The 22,250-nt window shown below is 39.9% G+C and overlaps 1 protein-coding gene across 1 annotated transcript in view; it reads left to right on the plus strand.

Annotated features, from left to right (window-relative positions):
* MACROD2 (mono-ADP ribosylhydrolase 2) overlaps positions 1-22,250 on the plus strand; it is a 1,597,693-nt gene that overhangs the window by 1,483,152 nt on the left and 92,291 nt on the right. Inside the window, exons 10-11 of the mRNA XM_075864535.1 lie at positions 11,727-11,798; positions 13,222-13,305. Of these exons, the coding sequence (XP_075720650.1) occupies positions 11,727-11,798; positions 13,222-13,305 (156 nt within the window). The remainder of the gene's footprint in view (positions 1-11,726; positions 11,799-13,221; positions 13,306-22,250) is intronic.

A 22,250-nucleotide genomic window follows, 5' to 3' on the forward strand; every position in this document is an offset into this window, starting at 1 on the left:
AAGAGCCTTATTTTCATCTTTACTATACATAATACACCCCTCCTTCTGCAACTTTTTTTAGTGTGGGAGGTGGTCTTCAGAAATATAAATGAAAAGGGTTTGCTTACATATTGGCTGGATTTATTCAATTTAGTCAATTAGATTGTGCTGTGTCTTCCTGCTGAGAGAGGGGTCAGAATCTGCTTAATATACAGTCTGGACACAGAGCGGTTCACATAAGTGTAAAAGGGTAAAATAGAAGGTTTTTCACGTGGATGTGAGTAGCTCACATATACATTACATGCATGTAATAGGTAGAAAGTGTGCTTTTTCAGTCTAGAACTTTTTGAAATAGCTATTCCAGCCACAATATTAACATATATCAATAATATTATGAAATGTCTGTGAAATAGTAAAGCTTCTTTCACATCTGCGTCTGGGTCCCGTTCTGGCCTTCTGTCGGAGCTTCCCGTCAGTACGGTACCCTGACTGAATCAAATGGAAACCACCATTGATTTCAATGGTGACGGATCCGGTGCCAATGGTTTCCGTTTGTCTCAGTTGTGCAAGTGTTCCGTCATTTTGACGGAATCAATACCATAGTCGACTAACTATTCATGACGGAACCCTTGCACAACTGAGACAAACGGAAACCATTTGGATCGGATCCGTCACCATTGAAATCAATGGTGATACAAACAGAAAACTACGGTTTCCGTCTGTTTCAATCAGGGTCCCGTTCTGATGGGAAGCTCCGACGGAATGTCAGAACGGGAACCTGACGCAGATGTTAACGAAGCCTAACACATTTTTAAGTAACATGTTTAGCTTTATGCCATTATTTTATTCCTTATGTTTTCAAATGCATATATACATAATGCACCATATCTATAACGGGGGGGGGGGGGGGGAGGGGTTATCCTTTTCCCATCCCTACTCTTATGTTCTAGATCAATGTAGTCTGCTCCCTACACAGACATTACCTATTATGTGGGTGCAGTCTCAGGTATCTTTAATAAAATCTGAAGCCTCAACAATAAAGCCTCCAATATAAAGTTGTTATTATATGGACGTAAAATATAAACATATTTCAGTATAATCCAAGGTAAAAAAAAAAATCCAAAATATTTCTACGCGGACCTTAGTCACATGATCAGGTAATTCCACATTAGAGAACATCAAAAGAATGATGTTCCATTCCTTTGTAACATACACCATCTGGCCAAAAGTAAGTGGAGACATGACCATCGCATCCATGTGAGCTTGTTGGGCATATAGGTTTTAACGCCCATTCCAAAACCTTCAAAAGTTGTGCCCATTAAGGCAAAATAGCATTTGTGTGAGGAATCACTGATGTTGGATGAGAAGGTATTTCTCGCAATCAGCATTTCAATTCATCCTAGAGGTATTTGATGGGGTTGAGGTCAGGGTTCTGTGCGGGCCACTTGAGTTCCTCCACACCAAACTCGTGAAACCATGACTTTATGGACCTTGCTTTGTGCACTGGGGCACAGTCACCCTGGGACAGGAAAGGGCTTTCCCCAAACTGTTGCCACGAAGTTGGAAGCATTCAACTGTATAAAATGTCTTTGTATACTATAGAACTAACAATACTCTTCACTGGAAAGCCCAAACACTGAAACACATCCCCAGACCATTGTCCTTCCTCCAGCAAATCTTGCAATAGACGTTATGCATTCTTGTAGGTACTGTAGCATTCTCCTGGCATCTACCAAACTCAGATTCATACATCAGACTGTTAGATATTAAAACATGATTCATCACTCCGGAGAATGTATCTACTGCTCCAGAGTCCAGTGGCAACGTGCTTTGCACTGCTCCAGCCTAAAGTCTGTCTATGGAGATGGCATGACTGTGAGCTTGATTTTATGCACCTGTTTGCAATAGGTGTGGCAGAAACACCTGAACTCAATAATTAGTAGGGGTGTCCACATACTTTTGGCCATATAGTGAATTTATGTGGTTTGAGTGGTTAAGTTTTAAGTTCTGTATTTAAATATAAATCAATAAATGAAAAAGATTGGAAATAATACAATGAAAAACTCTGATCAGTGGGACTACCAGCCAGACTCCTGAGATTAGCTTGTGATCGTGATCTTAAATTAAGAATAATAACAATATGGGAAATTTGTGACTGCTGCTGTTAGTGGATAGGTTATTATAAAGATTCCTTTGACAAAGAAATACAGGCTGGGTCAGGGAGATAGAAATAACCAGAAAGTATGGGAGACATGGCCAGTATGATGCTATACTGTGTCATTTATTTGCTAATCCACTCACTCTCATTGAAGTCCAGGTTCCGCTGGTGTTTCTCTGTAAGAGCCTGTTCACATCAGCATCACCCTTCCGTTCATGGGTTCTGTTAGACCTTTCCGTCGGATGAACCCATGAACGGAAAGGCAAACCATAGCTTCCATTTGCGTTTCCTTTGATTTCAATGGTAAGGCTTCCGTTGCAATTGGTTTCCGTTTGTTTCCGTTCCGCAAGGTTTCCGTTTTTTTTCACATAAAAAATAGCATAGTCTTCTACATTCCATGTACAGAAGGTTGACGCTGATGTGAACACATCCCAATGAGATTTTTTCAGAGTCTAGCAAAGCTCACATTTTAGTGAAATTATGAGGAGCAGGCATGCGGAGGGGGAATGCTTTCAGCTGCATTCCAGTCAAGGAATTGAACTGTTTTTCAGAGGTGACAATCCCATATGGAGTTGTAATGGCTGTGTATGGTTTAATCACCATATTACATAAACAGAAGAGAATCTATCTATCTATCTATCTATCTATCTATCTATCTATCTATCTATCTATCTATCTATCTATCTATCTATCTATCTATCTATCTATCTATCTATCTCACATCTATCTATCTATCTATCTATCATCTATCTATCTATCTATCCCCTATCTACGGCTTATCTATCTATCTATCTATCTATCTATCTATCTATCTATCTATCTATCTATCTATCTATCTATCTATCTATCTATCTATCTATCTATCTATCTATCTATCTATCTATCCTCATTCTATCCTAGCATATCTATCTGTTTTATTTTTAAGCCCAAAAACCCCCCATACAAACCTTTTTTTCCGTATGTGCTTTACAACTACGGAGATGTATTTATTATCCTGGAACCAAGCTGCCAGCCCATGACTGTGCACGGAGCTTTGCTGCTGGTAGTAATAGAAAAAATGTGTTTTGTCAGCAGAGAACAAACTACAAATTAAATAGCGACGTGAGTTTGATTGTCCCAGCCTGGCCTAGGCAAGACCTAAGCATTCATGAGACAATGTGGATCTTTTGATATCATACCAAGTGTTTTTCAACCTTTCCTAAAATAAATGATCACCAATCCTTTTCTGCTCTGTGTTTAAACATTACAGGATGGCACTTTATTATCTAGATCATGTAGAATGAATATATCATTTAATTTGCCTTCAAGCCCTTCAAAGACTATTTGATGTCATTCGGCACAACAAAGCTTTAGTGTTCACAGACCATTTTCCCCTTCATGTTCCTCTAAACCATGTAAACACAACCACGATTTCCCATGAAGATGATGATACCACCTGAGAGAGATAATGGATCCGATCAGGTGTTATTTATTGCTGATTATGATTACGCATATGCTCAAAATACTTTACATGTCTTTAGATTGCATTTAGTGGGATTTATATCTAAACCAAAGCTGCCCAACATAATAAAAAGTATTTCCAGATGCCCAAAATGCCCACATGTTCATGTCAGATGTACAAGAGATCCTTGTATTATCCAGATACACCAATCATAATTTAGAACTGTTGGGTTCAATTTCAGCATCTATTAGTACAGTCGATCTGTCTGTTTCCACTTGTAAAGCTGTATTGTTATCTGCAGAAGCTCACAAAAAAAAAGCCAACTATATTTTCAGAGAAAAAGAAAACTATATTTCGGCTCAAGTCCAAACTGTTCTCCCCAGAAATATTGATACTACATGTTTTTCTGATTTATAATTTCTTACCTCATCTTACTATCATGACAATCATAACGATCATAGTGTTTAGTTACTTCCAAATTCAGCTCTATAATATCCAGGTGATAAATCATAAAAAACATAAGCAGATAGATGGATATGGCAGCCTTTTCATCATGAAAAAGAATCTCTGCTCCGGACTTCGTGCTTTTGTTTTTTTCGTAATTTACATTTTGTGTATTTTTTTCTACATTTATCCAAAAAAGAAAAAGTCCTTAAGGCAAAAAAATATTTTTGTCCCTCAAAGGGTCAGTTTAGAGTTTTAGATATAAAAATTGTATTTTCAAATGGAAAAACTCTTTACTTTTTATATTGATAAATGATAAGTGCAGAAAAGGAGAATATCCCTGTTCATTCTTCAATTGTCAAACAGTGAAATAGACACAGCAGTCTGCCAATTTGGTGTTTTAATATTTTACCTTTACTACTCATGTACAAGGGCGTAGCTATATGGTGTGCAGGGGTACCAGTTGCCACCAGACGCTGGTGCCTGAGGTGTCCCAAGTGCCCGAGGTGTCCCAAGTGCCCCTATTCCACATATAGAAGTATAAATGGCACATGGAAGGTAAGGGGGGCCCTGCTACAGATTTTGATTTGGTTCCCAGGAGCTTTACGTTTCACCTCTGCTCATGAAGCAAAAGTATAGTTGAACACATTATTTTGTTTTGCAGTAATGTTTAACGAAATAGTTTGCCAGAAATTTGAACTGAAAAGACGCCTGTGTGATTGATTTAGTTTTTTTATATGTGTGATCCATAAATACTTCGCTCAAAGAGATGATACATATGTTTATTACCATTACCACTCATGTATCAACAGTAGTTTACAGCATTTTTATTCTTGTTGTAATAATATTTAACAAAAATTAGCCCAAAAATTTGGGCAAAATTTTAACTACAGGGATGCCTGCGTGAGTAACCCAGTCTGTCATATTTTTGAGCTATAGATACTTGGCACAAAGTGATACATATGTCAAAATACTGTGATTTCCTACGCCGCCCTATTTTTTATTAAAATAAAAACTGCCTGTGCTGTTGGTATTGGGTAGATTGGGGCAATTCATGCACCCTATTTTCTGACCTACTTACTCACATAAATTTATGTGTCGTAGACCATTGTGTTTCTCCACAATATATTTTTTCAAGGTGGTAGCAGGTTTAGTTGATTTCCTTTGTTACTATGCTGACATTCTAGACTAATAGGAAATTAAACACTAGACTGCATTCTCCCCAGACAGTTCATCTCCAATGACCTGTAATTAGTGAAGCTTGTATAGAAATCACTTCCACTATATGATCATACGTATGTCTCCAAAAGTTTTCATCATGTTGAAATCTCCCACCATCTGTCTATATAAAATATTTTACACCAGTCATTCTCTCCATTCGTGTTGATTTTTAATTATCTCCATAATATTCTTCATTCCCGATCTTTTTACAACACACCGTTGGATTGTACTGGTATAACAAAACTTTTTGTATCAACTGCGTCAACATTTCTGCACTGGTTGTCTGCTTTTTACAATTCATTTTTGTTAGAAAGGTCTTACAAAAATATGCTGATTATAGGTTGTCCACATACAGGGGAAACCGAGTAGTGAACTGTAATCTGTGGCAAATCTTTGTAGCTGCTCTCTGCTCAGCTAATTGATGGAGGTCTCAAACAAAGGATTCCCCTCAATTGACTCAGAATGCCCCTATAGGGTGTTTGAAAATGAGTTTTCAAAACCAGACAACTCCTTTAAGTTCCTTCAGGCATCCATTACACCTAACGGGCAGAAAACCGTTGCCTACCGTGCTATTCTACCTGGTAAAAAAAAAAAGTTAGACGTAATCTGACAGACCATGGGAGCTTTTCAAAAACAGATCAAAACTGACCCATGACATTCATCATGAATCCTTTATAAATGTAACCCATGGCATCAGTGTGAACAGGCCATTTTTCTACAGTCACTTTTGTTAACAAGGTCCACTCTATGGCACAGGTAGGCACAGAGACACTTAAAGCTAAACAACTCCCCATACCTCTGTTTTCTAGACCCTTGTAAGTATGGATGGAGGTACAGATGTGTCCTTCCTAATCTTTTCTCCTATCTCTACATATCCTGAGATGTGTGGCACGATTTGCCAAAATGTGGAAAAAATTTGCGATATTCAGACAGCTATAGCATGGACTTCCGGTGACAATGTGTGGCCACCCAGTGGTTGTGATCTGAGTTGCAGTATGTCAAGAGTTTTGCTAGCATGTCGCGATATTGTATTGACTTTGATTCATAAGAAATTGGAGTCCTTAACCAAATTCAAGCAAAGGTAAGGGTGGACTCATCTGGAGTTGGACTTTGGAGTTAGGCTCTGTTTAAATTGCATTTGGGGGATATACCCGGCGTGCATGTTTGGATTGTTGTACAGAATGTATTCCCTAGAGGTATTCTACTGTGTGTCTATACATTTCCAAACATCTGCCATTGACATAGTTGAAAATAAAAAAAGGTATACCGGCCAGGACACCCTTTTGCCATACGTTTAGCTGTTAAAATTCATGGGCATGTTGCAAATGTGGGCATGATGTGATCAGAGCCATACCCACAGTCATGTTTTACTTTTCTGATTTTCAGTGCAGTTAGGTTTTACTATGTATATATATATATATATATATATATATATATATATATATATATATATATACATTTGGACAATTTTACATAAAACATAATTTTAAAACTCACCATATAACAGCTTTTTTTTTATCCTTTTGCAGCAAAAATCCAATTAAAGCAAAAATAATCTCTGGTTCACCAGATTTCTAGTCATGATGTGTAATAAATTTTGCTCCAACTGTGGCCACATATCCAAGTAATCACCCCCTTATGTGTTCAGTCATAATAAAGAGTTTTATTGCTTGAAAATAATGCATTTTTATAACTTAACACCTCTCCAGTAAATTAGACTTCAGTTTATTTAAAAATGCATATGGCAAAAAGATGATTTAAATGAAGGCGTCTCTCTTCAGAGAACAGGGTAAATAGGTTACATTTGTCTTCTGTCACCTAAAGAAATTCTTGCTCAGAGAACCTGATAGTTATTAAATGTACGCAGAACACTCAACAGTCTATTGAATTACCTTTGTGGGATTTGTATGCAAGGACATTGCTTTGAGTGTTAGATTTAATTCGGCATGTTGTCCTGTGTGGCGTATTTTATAAGCACTTATGTCACATTATGTAATAAATGAAAGCTGCATTAATTTATTCATCTGCTATTTCTCGATGGGGATGTATATCAGTTATCAAAACCAATATTATTCTGCTATAACACTGCATATGGTCTGCTCCAGTAAGTATTCCCATTAACTGCAATTGTAAGTTTCACCTGAAATCACAAAATAATTATAGCAAATTTATTTTCTCTATATGTGGTAGTGGCTACGCAGGGATGCAAACATTCATTACTGATAAGAAGTGTAATATCTTTGAAGAAAAGTAATGTCAAAAATAGTGGAAATATCGGTGAAGAAATTTATTTATATAATTTGTAATCTATTTAAAAAAAAAAAACAACAAATACAAATTAACAATACAGGGATTTAACACATGATATTATGTAATTCAGTATAAGGCCCTGTTCACACGGAGTTTTTTGCAGGAGGAAAATTCCTCCTGTAAAAACTGACCCTGGAGGTTTTCATGTTTGATGTGGTTTTTGACGTGGTTTTTGACGTGGTTTTTGAGGCGGTTTTCCAGGCGGTTTTTCAGGCTGTTTTTGCCGAGGTTTTCACACGCATGAGGCTGGGTTCACACAACCATGTTACGTCCATAATGTACGGAACGTATTTCGGCCGGAAGACCCGGACCGAAGACAGTGCAGGGAGCCGGGCTCCTAGCATCATAGTGATGTACGACACTAGGAGTCCCTGCCTCTGCGTGGAACTACTGTCCCGTACTGTAATCATGATTACAGTACGGGACAGTTGTCCTGCAGCGAGGCAGGGACTCCTAGCGTCGTACATCACTATGATGCTAGGAGCCCGGCTCCCTGCACTGTCTTCGGTCCGGGTCTTCCGGCTGAAATACGTTCCGTACATTACAGACGTAACATGGTCGTGTGAACCCAGCCTGACATCCTTCTGTCAACGGATCTGTCACCATTGAAATGAATGGTGATGCAAACGGAACTTACTTCACACTTGCCTTTCCGTTGAGGGGTTCCCCTGACTGAAAGCACCGACGGAACCCCTCAGCGGAAACCACGCTGATGTGAACAGGCCCACATTAAAAAAAAAAAAGTATACTTACTTCTTGAATCAATTTCCCAACATCAATGTCCATTCGGTGGTACACCTCTGCTGTCGTCATTTCTGTTCCTGAAATGTTAAAAAAAAATAAAAAAGAGATGACATACATGAACAACTGCATAACAAAATTAAAAAATTAAAAATAAAAAAATTGAAAAAAAAAATCTAAAAAAAAAATCAGAAAAAAAAATTAAAAAAAAAATTCTAAAAAAAAAAATGCACAGCTCCATACATGTATAGCATGTATGGAACATAGGAGCAAGTGCACTTACTTGTATTTGGATGCAGGACTTCGGTTTTCTGTATCCCTGAGTTCTGTCCACGATGTTTTTCAGCCTCCACGAGCAGACAGGAAATGACAGCCCCTTTCTGGGCTGGACTAGCAGCAGGAGACTGCAAGAAACTCCTCCAAAACTCTCGGCAATATACTCGTCAGAAAACACCTCACTAGTTCGAGGTGTTTTTTGACGTGTCCCCATTGCTTTCAATGCGGTTTTGGACGCGGAAACCGCATCAAGAAGGGTCATGTCCCTTCTTTTTGCCGCGAGGCGTTTTTTTACTCGCGGTAAAAAAACGCCTCCGTCTCCCATTGAAATCAATGGGAGTCATTTTGGGTCGTTTTTGGCGCGTTTTCCGACGCGTTTTCCGCGTCAAAAAACGTGTCAAAAAACTCCGTGTGAACAGGGCCTAAGGGTCCATACACACAGCAAAGCCCCATGCACAGATGGCACACAAAGTCCCTATAGTTCCATATTGTGAAGCTGTAGGCAATCTGCGTGCCACCGCATGATGCTTCCTTGATATCGTATGCGTTGGAACGTTTGAATAGTTGAGAAAAAAACGTTGTGTTCCTCTATATGAAAATTTGGAGGTACAATGAGGTACAATATGGGCGTATAGCCAGGGGCATAGCTTAGGGCGGGGGTGGTGGTATATATTCACTGGGTGCTCAGTGCCAGGATGGACACTAACAAGCGTTAAGGCAGCAAATTGAATCTTTTGCCCCAGTTGAAGAAAAGTCTAGTTTTAACTCTACCCATAGCAGTCTGAGGGTACCATATTATTGAACCATACAACACAGATGCGTAATACAGAGGTCAGGTATTATTTAGTATTATTATATATAATATATATGGTAGGGGGAGACACACTGGCTACAGCGGATTTGATGATAGCGGTAGACCGCTTCTTTCATGGGTCTCCAGAAAATCACTTACTGGTGTGTCAATAGAATAGTAATTCTGAATCATGGATGAAATGAGCGTATGTCCACCCTTGATATATTGCATGATCAAGATTGCTTTGCAGAGATATTTTGTATTTTGCCCTTTCCCAGTGGAGGTTACCATGTATTTTCCCTTCCCTTTAGGCTGGATTCACACAAGCATATTCGGTCTGTAATGGACGGACGTATTTCGGCCGCAAGTCCCGGACCGAACACACTGCAGGGAGCCGGGCTCCTAGCATCATAGTCATGTACGACGCTAGGAGTTCCTGCGAGACAACTGTCCCGTACTGTAATCATGTTTTCAGTATGTGACAGTAGTACCACGGAGAGGCAGGGACTCCTAGCGTCGTTCATAACTATGATGCTAGGAGCCCGGCTCCCTGCACTGTGTTCGGCCCGGGACTTTAGGCCGAAATACGTTCCGTCCTTTACAGACCGAACATGCTCGTGTGAATCCAGCCTAACACTGACCTACATTGAGCAAGGGTGGAATCAGATGAACTTCTATACCAGCCCTTGTATGGTTTGTGGATGAACATGGAGCTTACACACTGGGTATAGCTCCTGAAGATAAGTAGTGGGACCCCGTGTTCTCTGTCACATGCAGTTTACATTGCCTCCAGTATGCAGGGACCTCCAGTATGAACAGATAAAGGGAAGGAAGGAAATATCTATATATCTCTATATATACATGTATGTATATATTTTTATATATATATCTATCTATATATATATTTTTATATATATATATATATATATATATATACATATTTATCATTAAACCACCCCAGTAATTGCACCACAAATATGTCTATGACTGACTAGACCAGTACCGGCTCATATTAATTTACGAAACACGCATGAAATGTCTCATACATTAATACTTAACACATGACCTGCATTGAGCTTATTTATAAAACCAAAGCAAATTATAGCCCCCTTCCTTATCAGACAAATGCCTTTAGATACTGTATAATTTATCATGGAATGTCTATAATGGCCTATGTAAATGAACAGTTATCATTCTTTCCAGAGACACTTTGTATAAAGTCATCCATTCAGGCCTCTGTCACGTTCACATTTAGCAATGTCAGCTGCCAGATATGGTTGATTCCGCCAAACACTTCATTTTTCAGCTTTGTTGCCGGTTCAGATGTCAGTGCGTTGTCGCTGGCCTTCTTCTGTGTGCATTAAAGGTCCATGAATAACAATGATGATTATTTGAAACAAGAGAAGCTTGTCACGGAACAGAATTACAGTGTTATGTGACAGTCAGATTAGTCTAATGCAGGGCCTAATGTAACTAAAACTCAGTTTTTCCAAATGAATAAAGTTTCCATTCATTGTGGATCTGTCAGGTCTCCTATTCTCCCCTATCTAAGCAGCATGGTATAGAAGGTGAGACACTGAGCTCAGGAATATATAGTTTTATATTATTATAGTATTTTCATGTAAAAGGTTAAACGGCTGCCAGGACTAATAGAGAGAGTCAGTGAGTCCTGTTTGCCCCGGCCTGCACATTGATTGACAGCTCTTCCTGCATACACCATCAATAAGGCTATGTTTATGCGCCAAATGTATATAGAGTGCCACATTTACCAGACCGATGCCAAAAGAGTGACCTTTTGGCATCCGCCAGTCAGATATATGTCATTATACCTTATATTAACTGTACAGGAAAAGATAGTCTGCTGCATTTTCCTATATAGAGAAATCCTGCAAAAAAAGTGTACCGGTATAAGATTTTTTTTGATCATGGCACCCTGTGGGTAATGTATTCCACTCTATATCTATACAGTGGCATACAACGGATGCATCTGTTGGAGGCATATATGTTGTGAAGATCTCCTCACGTAAACCTTTAACAGAAGTATCAAACGTGATGTGAACAGAGCCTAAGCTGTCAATAAGTACCTATAGAATAGCTAAATACCTGTATAATCAAGTATTCACAAGTGGCATTTTATATTCCCTTCTCCTGGAGTGTATCTGACAATGCTACCCTGGGCATAATAGTGGTTGGCATTATGCTGCAACCATTCTAAATCGAATTGATGTATATACATACATGTACTGTATATAATAAAATAATTTGATTTCTGGGAAAAAATTAAATTGTTCGTATTTCCACTATGAATATCTGTGTTTTGTAATCACTAATTCTGCTCTTTCAACTTTCATGTGAAATTGAAGATGGAGATGATGATGATGATGCTGATAAGGAGGAGAGAAATCTAGTCAGCAAGAAGCTCAGTGAGGATTTCAGTAAGTATATGTCAAAAATGCATTCATACTTGTATTCACACTAAACCCAGCATTCAGGGGTGAACAAAGGTCGATAGAGGCCCTGTGCCACAACATAGTGGGGTGAATGTATCAACCATTCTACGCCAATTTTCTGGAGTATAAAAGATGCAAAAGACCAAAAAGTCAACATTTTCTTTGAAAATTACAAATTAGGGAATTTTACACCACCCTTGCCACTTTTTGAAAAAGGGGGTGTGGGTTATCAAAAGGGGACAGGTCTACCGCTGCCCGAGACATTTATTATCATTTACTGTAGAAAATTGGTGTAAATTACAGTGAAAATCTACGTTAGCACCTAACTGGTGTCAATTTCACTCTGTGGAATGGAACAAGGTAGAGGCTTGTGCCTTGCCCTCCCTCGGTCAGACTACCCCCTTCCCCATATCCATCAGACAATAAAAATAAAAATAAAAATTTTTTACTCCTCACCGCTATGCTTCTCCCCGCCAGGTCCCCTCAGGCTTTCACTGCAGAAGACTGTGGCTTATATATTGTACTCCGAGCAGTGTTATAACCTTGCATGACCTGCAGCATGCTGAGGGAGCCTGAGGGGAGCCGGTGGGGAGAAGCGAAGAAAAGCGATGAGGTGAGTGTACATATTTTTTACAATCTTATGTCCAAGGAGTGGGGAAATGGATGGCGCAAGGCCATGGGTGTTACGTAACAATTGTGGAGCACAGCCAGCCGAAAGATGCAACACATTTATTAAAAGGCGTTTGCATCTTCAGCCAACAAATTGTTTATTAAGACTGGCATGCGCTGGTGTTCCTTCGATAGTGAAGCCCATTTTCCCATGCCACATTCTGGCCCCGTTGGCATTTTCTTATGTATATTGGCAGGCCTCTGTAAGCCCCTTTCAGGATGGACACATAAGGGACAGGAAAGATTTCAATGAGCTAGATATAAATCTAAAGTACAGTTTCAAAAAGAGCTGCTAAAAAGTTATTAAATTTTGTCACAAATTTTCACTCTATGATAAAGTTATCAATTTTTAGTCTTACTGCGCCTATGTATGCAGGCTGAGGAAGTGTTGAGCCGGACATGTTTACAGTGGGGCCATTTTTTATATACACCTCATGAAAGTGTCTGGAGTTTATCACTCTGAATTTAGGACCGCGTGGACAGCAGGGGCTTCTGGATCACTCCGGTCTCAAGCTTCGTTTTTTAAGGAAGCGTCAGCTGAGGGCAACCCCTACCATATGCCCCATTTGACGCAATAGTAGGAATTCCTCATTCAGTACTTGGCAGTATAAACAGGGACGAAGAGTTGCTACAAAGAGTGGCTCCTGTTCTGGCATTTTTTATATGGTCAAAGAACAAAGATTTAATCCCACAAAATTGATAATAACGCAGATTTCTCTTTGTACATGTCTTTATACAGAAGGAACAGATAAAAATGCACAGTCCCCTCCAACAAAGAAATGTAAAGCCAAAAAGACAGATATGCAGGAGAAGCCTGATGACGGTAAGTTACAAATAACACAAATGTCTGTCCCATGTGTATGTTTTCTTTGAGATGCTCTTATATTTCGTACTACACTATCTTTCAAGCTCATTATATTTGACCTCAGGTGCATATTTTGAAGAGCAACCCCCAGTAAATCCAGTGATAGAAACTGGCATCTAGAAAATTAAGTTTAACATACACAAAGTCAGATATTCAGGGGGGGGGGGGGGGTTATCAACCTTTATTTTGTCGTTTTCTGGTGTAAAAAAAGTTGCAATGGGGTCCAAAAGTCGCAATGTGCAACTTTTGGCCTTCTTATGCTGCCCTCAGCGTAATTAGCATAAATTTTATTTGAAAACGACGCCGACCCCCAGCTGGTGTAGCAGGGTAGAGGCCCATACCAAGCCTCGTGCATTGCCCCCTTTCCAATTTGACTATCCCCCGACCCATCGGACAATGAAGTGAATAAAAAAAATAATGATAATGCTGAGCTCATTGCTCATTGCTCCTCTTCTTCCCTCCGGGCACTGTCAACATGATGTGGCTCATGCAACGTACGGATGCCAAGCAGCTTCAGGACATTGTATGTGACGCAGTACTGAGGACATTGAGTGGTGTGTCGCATATCGACATCAAGACCTTGTATGGGCTGCCACATGCTGAGGGAGCCCGGAGGGGAGAAAAGGTGAGGTGAGTAAAATTATTTTTTATTTAACGTCCGGTGGAGTTGAAATGAATGGCGCAAGGCCGTGGTCGTTGCACCCCACAGTTAGTGGGAAAATGGCAAGAGATTTATTAAGAGGTGTGCGCCTGCTAATAAATCTGTCGCATCTTACTCCATAGGAGCAGACAGCTAAGACCGGCGTATGAAACGCTAGTGTTAGTAAATCTGCCCCTTAGGGTTTCAGCAGGCTTAATAAGTGTGGCTTGGACTGGGTAATAATCGTCACTGTGTTTCTGTCAGACAGGATACACTGGTTTTGAGACTGTGATAAGTTGCTTTGCACAATATAAGTTTTCTATTCTCAGACAACCCAACTAATTTATTCGATAGACTGCACTATTATTATTTACCACAATACTTTCCATAGCTAACAAAGCAACAGCGCCCCCAGCTCTAATCTATTTCAGCTCAAACACATTTGAAATTGTGATCTTTGAAATTAAATAATATGCGATAAAGTATTGCAACAAAAATATTAATAGAAAATTGTGATATCTCTTTTAAACAAGAAAATTATCAAGTGGGGTTGAGAATTAGTATCCTCAATATTCTAAATTTTTCTTGACAACATTTGTCTCTCTGTAAATATACAGTAAGTCATTAGGTTTCCCTCACTTTTTTTGTTTTAAATTTTATTCAATCTTCTTTTCTGTTTTTGGGAAAGTTCTTACAATGGCCCCAGAACCTCATACTATCCCAGTGGTGCAGACACTTACTGCTGAGATTTATTACCTTTTTGGCTTATGTCCCTGTTTGCAATGATAAGTGGATACTGTGGTCCCTTAGAATAACTTCGTCTGGTGAACTGAAGCTACACATGTCCAACGCCAGGTGACAACCAACATGGTCACCATACTTCAGGACTCTGTGAATGCTGGCTGACACCTCCTGGGGAGGGAACATTTTTTATTTATTTAACAGCAAGACAGAAGAGAACTCCAGAACTTAAATTTCCTGGTGGTTTTTTATTCCATCTTATTTAAGGTGGAAATGCTATTTAAGGTTCTAAGATTAGTTTGTATTTAGAATGTAGTTCTAGAATTCTCATTAAATAGTTTTAATAATTTTTCTCGTTTTGCCTGATGTGGTGTCAGATTTTATCACGGTTATGCCTGATCACCTTAGCATACTTGATAGTCACAATCCGCACTGGATGACATTAAGGAAAATATATCTGAGTTGTTTCAGCCAGCAATATGAGCCAAAAACCTTTTACTGAAACTGGAGGAATATATTTGTTATAAGTGACTGCATGATTAAACAGAAAGCCGAAGATAAATTAGTTACCACCTCCTTGCTCAACATTTTCTAGTTTCTATTATGCATAATTATATCTTCTGTACTTTCTGTAGTATTAAAATACATATTTCCCTTCTCAAGTTATTAAGGAGCCCCCAACGCTGTGACCTGTACAAAAGTTTACTGAACAATTATACGACTTTCTTATTACTTAGATGCTGATTGTGTTCATGATTTTTAAGGGAAGTAACATTAAATGTTACATTTTTAAAATAAAAGGATAGTTTTATGAGCTACATTGTCAAATAATAACAATAGGGATAATGTATCGTAACCACATGACAGCTCAGTATAAAAGCATTTCTATGTGTAAACTATTAGTTTGAAAATGGTTTTAGAGAATAACATAAAGGGATTTTCCAGTGGTAGTAAGTGACGGCATATCACTAGGATATGCCGTCACCTGCTGATAAAAGGGTGTCCAACCACTGAGACCACCAACGGTGTTCTGTGGCTCCTTGAGAGTTTTTCCCTGTGAGCTGTCCAGGTAGTTAAATTCAGTTCTCTGGACATTGCCTGGGCAGGAGCACCAGTGTGCACATGAAATGCCAAAGAGGCCTTTAAGGGTTTATATTGGCAATTTCAAGATCTCTACTTGCTGTCTGTGTATGGAAAAATCCTTTCTTACTTCAGAGGCTGAAAAAGCGTCTTGATCTAGTATTACTTACGCAGCTGCCGTATGTTACAATATAGGAAAGAACAATGAGAAGAGCCCCTATACTGATATTCTAGCTAAAGCTGTGGGAAAGTGAGTTTTTAAGAGGGTTTGCCCTTAATGTTCAGAGTTCTTTTGTAAAAATCAGACATTAATGTATTTGTGTTGGAATGAATAAAATTGAATAGATCTGGTATGTAATTGGTATGTGCAATACATAGGCATGAACTCATATATTGTTGAATTAAAGGCCATAAAAAAGAACAAATATAAAGCTAACTCTAAAACTGGGAGCTCATGTCGTCTTCTCCTGTATTGCCGTAATATCCCATATCACAAAATATTTGTTTTTAAAAAGTCCAGGAGGCATTCATTTTGTGTCTCCCTACTTTTCACAGATTTTAGATCAGACCATTTTTTTTTCTGGGGGAGATGCAGCCTATAACAGACCCTTCCCACTATGGGAGACCAGAAAAAGTGAAGCACTTCCCCCTTTGGCTAATCTTTGGCCTGTTCCACAACTATTCCTTGAAAGGAAGTGAGCAGCAGGAAATACATCCCTTGTTTTTATGCCAAGTTTCTACAAACCTGTTTAGCGAGCTTGCAGGAAGCATTGTAAACTGACAAATCAGTCAGGCTAAAATAGGGCCACTTATCCCATTGGAAACAATAGGATTTGCCCAAAAAAATTCAACCCATCTACTGTATACTTCCACTGGCAGCATACCTAAGGTAGTGGTCTGGCCACCACCATGGACAGTTCATTGTTGGTTGATCCCAGAGGTGGAATAAGTAGGCCCAGGCTGTTCCCCAAACTTGGGCACCCCTTCTCCATCGCCGCTCTGCCGCGCCGTGTCTATAGTCAACACCAACTTTCTGTGCGAGCATTGACAGATGGGTGTTACGATTCCCCTTGTCAAAGTGCTGCATCCCTACATAGTGACAGTCTCCAAACATCGCTGACTGTATAACACGGAGTAGAGATACATCCTCCTGACAAGGGGAATGGTAACATTCATCTGTCTATTAGTCCTGGGCTACACAAAGACTTTTTGTGGAACACAAGGATTTCCTATAACAGACATGTCAGGAGAGAGAGGGGACAGATCCTCTATAAATCCAGTTACTCACAGGTGACGTCTCCTCTGATGGGTGTCGTTCTCTTTACATTTCTTCTCCATCTGACACAGACCGCTATGGCGACTTCTTTTAATGACTACAGAGTTCCCCGCCAAAACCAATTTGCCCCTCGCTTCTGGAGCCGTTTTCAGCCTCTATAGAAACACAACAATTCAGACTTCATACCCCCTAAATTGTTCCATACCCCAGACCAGATCCCTTATCAAATTCAGACCGCAGGCTCATATATTAACTCAGACTAATAAATTCGGAACCCATTGCAGTCCCCAGACCAGACCCCCTTAAATAAATACAATCTCCAGAACAAGCACCCTAAATAAATACAGACCCTAGACCAGTCCTCCTAAATACAGACCTTGGACCAGACCCCTAAATAGAGACCCCCAGACCTGACCCCCTAAACTAATAATGACTCCAGACTTGATTCCCTAAACTAAGGTAGACCTCAGACCCCTAAATTTAGACCCCAGACCCCCTAAACTAATATAGACCCCAGACCACCTGAATACAGATCCCCAAACTAATACAGACCCCAGACCTCATAAATACAGACCACTAAACTAATACAGACCCCCAAACCAGACCCCCTAAATACAGACCCTAGTCCCCTTAACCCAATCCATCCCCCTTATACTTTCATAGCAGCTCACAGTCTTCTCTATGGAGCCTTGCTGCTGAACAAAGACCTGCCTACGTGGTCATCTGACCTTATGTCTGCAGGTCCTTTTGCAGGACATACACAATGTTGTTTTGCCACGTTTCGGAGACCGGCCCAAACTCCCTTATGATGTTCCGCCACTGGTTGATCCATCCATCAAAAGTTCAACAATCTGTGTCTGAAAATAGTTCTACTGGTGGTAATTGCCAAAATAACACAACAGCCTCTTCAGATATTCTGTAATTTATGACAAATGTGATGATCGTAATTGAACTTATGCAGAGTTTAGATTGATATTAGGTGTTTTTGTTATTTTAATCTTTTAATAGAGCAGGTAATTTTATTGTTTAGCCATAACAAGAAGTCACCACTTGATAAGAACCATGTACTGATTATATATATTACAAGTGCTGCATAGATTCTGAACATTTGGGGTCTGAGATAGGTGTTACGTTTAATAAATAATCCTGACATAGTCTCAACTCTTATCAGACATTGTAATCTAAATCTATGGACACCTTTAGGAAAAAAAAATGTTTTAATTTAATTCATGTGTTTTGGGATAAAAATAATTTTAGTAATTGTTTTTTATTAAAAATGTTGAACTGTTTTTGTTCTGCAGCCTGCATGTATTCCAATACGTAGAAGGCTGCAGAATGCCATTCACTGTGAAAATCAATCAATCAGTTGGGCTGTCTGACGGCTCGATCTCCAGTGGCTCCTGTGATCTCCTGAACGCCGATCTAAGTTAAATTAAGGTCAAATCAAATTTGAGTGGCATGCTATACATTGGAATATATGCAGGCTGTAGAACAAAATGTTTCATAATTTTTTGTATAAACTGATTTCAAAAAATGTTTAGCCCGAAACACATGCAATAAAAAAACAAAACAACAACATTTTTGCTGCAAAGTTGTCCATAGGATACAGTTACTATGCAGTTTCTAAAATAATACTAGTGTCAAAAATATACAGCACCCAAACTATTTTCCCAGTTTATATGGATATAAAGCTTACAATATAAGACTGGTAACAATATAACACTGACCGATTTATTGTATTCTTAGGTTTGGTAAGTCAGTACCGTTGTCAAATACTTACCTGTCATTAAACTTATTTCCTCTGCCCCATATGGACAGATCTTTGATTTATGGCTGCTGCTTAGCTACATTATCGAGTGGGTGCATGAGGTAGTCTGAACTCCACCTCCACCACTGGCTCAGGATGCTGCTCTTTTCTATCCTCATATCTTATACTGTGGCCCTGCTGTGTATAAACATATTCTCTGTAAGCTCTCCGGTAGTAAGTGCATGGAGATCTGATCCAGTGTTTTTTTTTTGCCTATCTCTATTCCTACCTGACGGAGATAAAAGTGTAAAGCGTCATTTGATCTAAACATGGGCGCTTTGGGCATAAACGACAGCGATACCAATACTTATTGCCTTAAACGAGTTGTCCAAGATTAGAAAAACATGTCTACTTTCTTCCGAAAACAGCATCCTACCTGTTCAGCAGGTTGTGTGTGGTATTGCACCGCAGTTTCATTCACTTCAATGATTCTTCTGACCTTCAATCCCAGACACAATGCATGGTCAGGTACGGAACTGTTTCAATAAGAAAACAATCCCATGGACACACAGACAATTTCCTTTTTTTAAATTTTTGTTTATCTGTAGTCGCATTCCAAAAGCAATTTTTATTTTTCTATCTACATAGCCATGTGAGTAAAATTTTTTGATGGATTAATTGTAATAGTTAATGGTACCCCGTATAATGTGCTTGGAAACTGAAACCAAAAATCTTTGTGGGGTGGAATGGGGAAAAAACAGCGATTATAGTATCTTGTATTTCGTTTTTACGGCATTCATACGGCATACAAACGAAATGTTAACTTTTTTCTGCAGGTCAATGACGCGATACCAAATGAATAACTTTTTTTATGATAAATACCTTTAAAAATAAAAATGTTTTGTTTTGCCATAGTTGTGAGTCTGAGAGCCCTGTGTGAGGGCTTTTTTTTTTGTGGGGCAAGCTGCAGTTTTTATTGGTACATACGGACATTTACGAATACGGCTATACCAATTATATTTCCTTTTTAAAAAAAAAATAATTGTGAAAATAGGGGTTATTCTGAACTATTATTTTTTGTTATATTTGTAAAAATTTTATTTTACTTTTTTAAGTTCCCCTAGGAGATTTTACCATGCATTCATTAGATCGCTCATGCACTTGTCTCTGCTCTACTAATAATAGGGCTCTAATGGCTGACCTATAGGCCTTTAATAGGCCGCCATCCCAACCGATCGGCATGCCACAATTTTGTCTGATCCGGGGGGGGGGGGGGTGATTGGGGCAAACAGGGAGCCCTCTCTCTAACCGCTGAGTGGCCACAGATGCTATTGGCCGCTGCATTTGATGGGCTAAAAGACCGGGATCGGAGTTACCTCTGATCAGGGTTGTTGCTAGCACCGGACCTGCAGGGCCCAAGCCCCATCTTTGGCCCGGTGCCCCGGATCCCCGTCGACTGCCGCTGCAGAAGTTGCGATTGCCCCCACACCGCATCTATAGAAATTTACTATAATAACTGGGGCCTATGCCATAAAATACACGGGCCCCTGTTACTATACTAATACCACTATACTTACCCTCTTTCTCGAGCGCAGCGGAAGTCCGGACGTCTTCTCGCATCATGACATCATGACGCTGTGTGCCGCGCATGACGTCACGCCGCTGGATGGTGTCGGAACATCCGCAGCACCAAAGAGCTGGGTAAGTGTAACATCATTACTGCGTGCTGGGGTCCTGTATCTACATATAGGTAAATATATACACCTCCAGACACGTGTACACACACACACACACACACACACACACACACACCGGCAGATAAATACAAGCACAAAGACACATTCACAAACAGACCCATATATACCCAGTACAGATAATGTCGTAGATTACACGTGCAGCCCTATGTAATACCACAGATGACACAGACTAATAACGGAGTACAGATAATGTAGTAGACGTTACTTGCACAGACACATATAAACACACACACAGAGGCATATATATAAGGGCAGCAGTGTATATAAGGAGCAGCAGGGTATATAGGGGCAGCATGGTATATAAGGGGCAGCAAGGTATATTAGAGTCAGCAGGGTATATAAGAGGCACCAGGGTATATATGGGGCAGCAGGGTATATAGGGGGCAGCACAGATATCTTCATTTTATCTGTTCTACTTTAATATTGAACACACTTTTACAAAGAGACAAACACATGCAGAGACACACACACACACACACACACACACACACACACACACACGCACACACCCTGTAACATATACACATACAAACACAGATACATACTTTATATACACAGAGACACATACTGTATACACACAGACACATACTGCATACGTATATAAGGGGCAGCAGGGTATATAGGGACAGCAGGATATATAGGGGCAACAGGGTATATAGGGGCAACAAGGTATATAAGGGGCAGCAGGGTATACAGGGGCAGCACAGATATCTTCATTTTATCTGTTCTACTATTGAACACACACATGGTATATAGGGGTAGCAGGGTATATAAGAGGCAGCAGGGTATATAGGAGGCAGCAGGATATATAGGGGCCGCAGGATATATAGGGGGCAGCAATATAGGGGGAGCAAGGTATATAAGGGGCAGCAGGGTATATAGGGGCAGCACAGATATCTTCGTTTTATCTGTTCTACCATTGAACACACACAGGGTATATAGGGGCAGCAGGGTATATAGGGGCAGCAGGATATATAGGGGGCAGCAGGATATATAGGGGGCAGCAGGGTATATAGGGGGCAGCAGGGTATATAGGGGGCAGCAGGGTATATCTTCATTTTATCTGTTCTACTTTAATATTGACCACACACTTTTACAAAGAGACATAAACACATGCAGACAGGCACACACACACACACACACACACACACACACACTGTAACACATACACATACAAACACAGACACATACTGTATACACACAGACACATACTGTATACACACAGAGACACATACTGCATACACACAGACACATACTGTATACAAACAGACACATACTGTATATACACAAATACAAATACAAATACAAACATAGACACACAGACCCTCATCATCTCACCTTGCTCACAGGATCACAGGTTTCTTGCAGGACGGGCTGTAGGTGGAGCTTCCTCCTCTTCTCTTGCTCCTCGGCTGTTATTTAGTTAGTGTGTGTAGCAGAGCACAGAGTAGAGGCAGAGCCCAGTGGCACCCCCTACACGCTGGGAGGGAGCCTGTGCGCTCAAGCACCCCTAAGGCTGGTCCTGGGTGTAGCTATAGCAGCCTTAGTCTTATAGATACGCTATCTCCGATATATATGTAATATATGTCTTGGGGCTTGTGCCCCTGTTCTTTTAAGACTCTAGCAATGCCCCTGCCTTTGATCCTCGCCATTGCAGGCGGG

This window comes from Rhinoderma darwinii, chromosome 4 (genome assembly GCF_050947455.1).
Source record: "Rhinoderma darwinii isolate aRhiDar2 chromosome 4, aRhiDar2.hap1, whole genome shotgun sequence".
Taxonomy (NCBI): domain Eukaryota; kingdom Metazoa; phylum Chordata; class Amphibia; order Anura; family Rhinodermatidae; genus Rhinoderma; species Rhinoderma darwinii.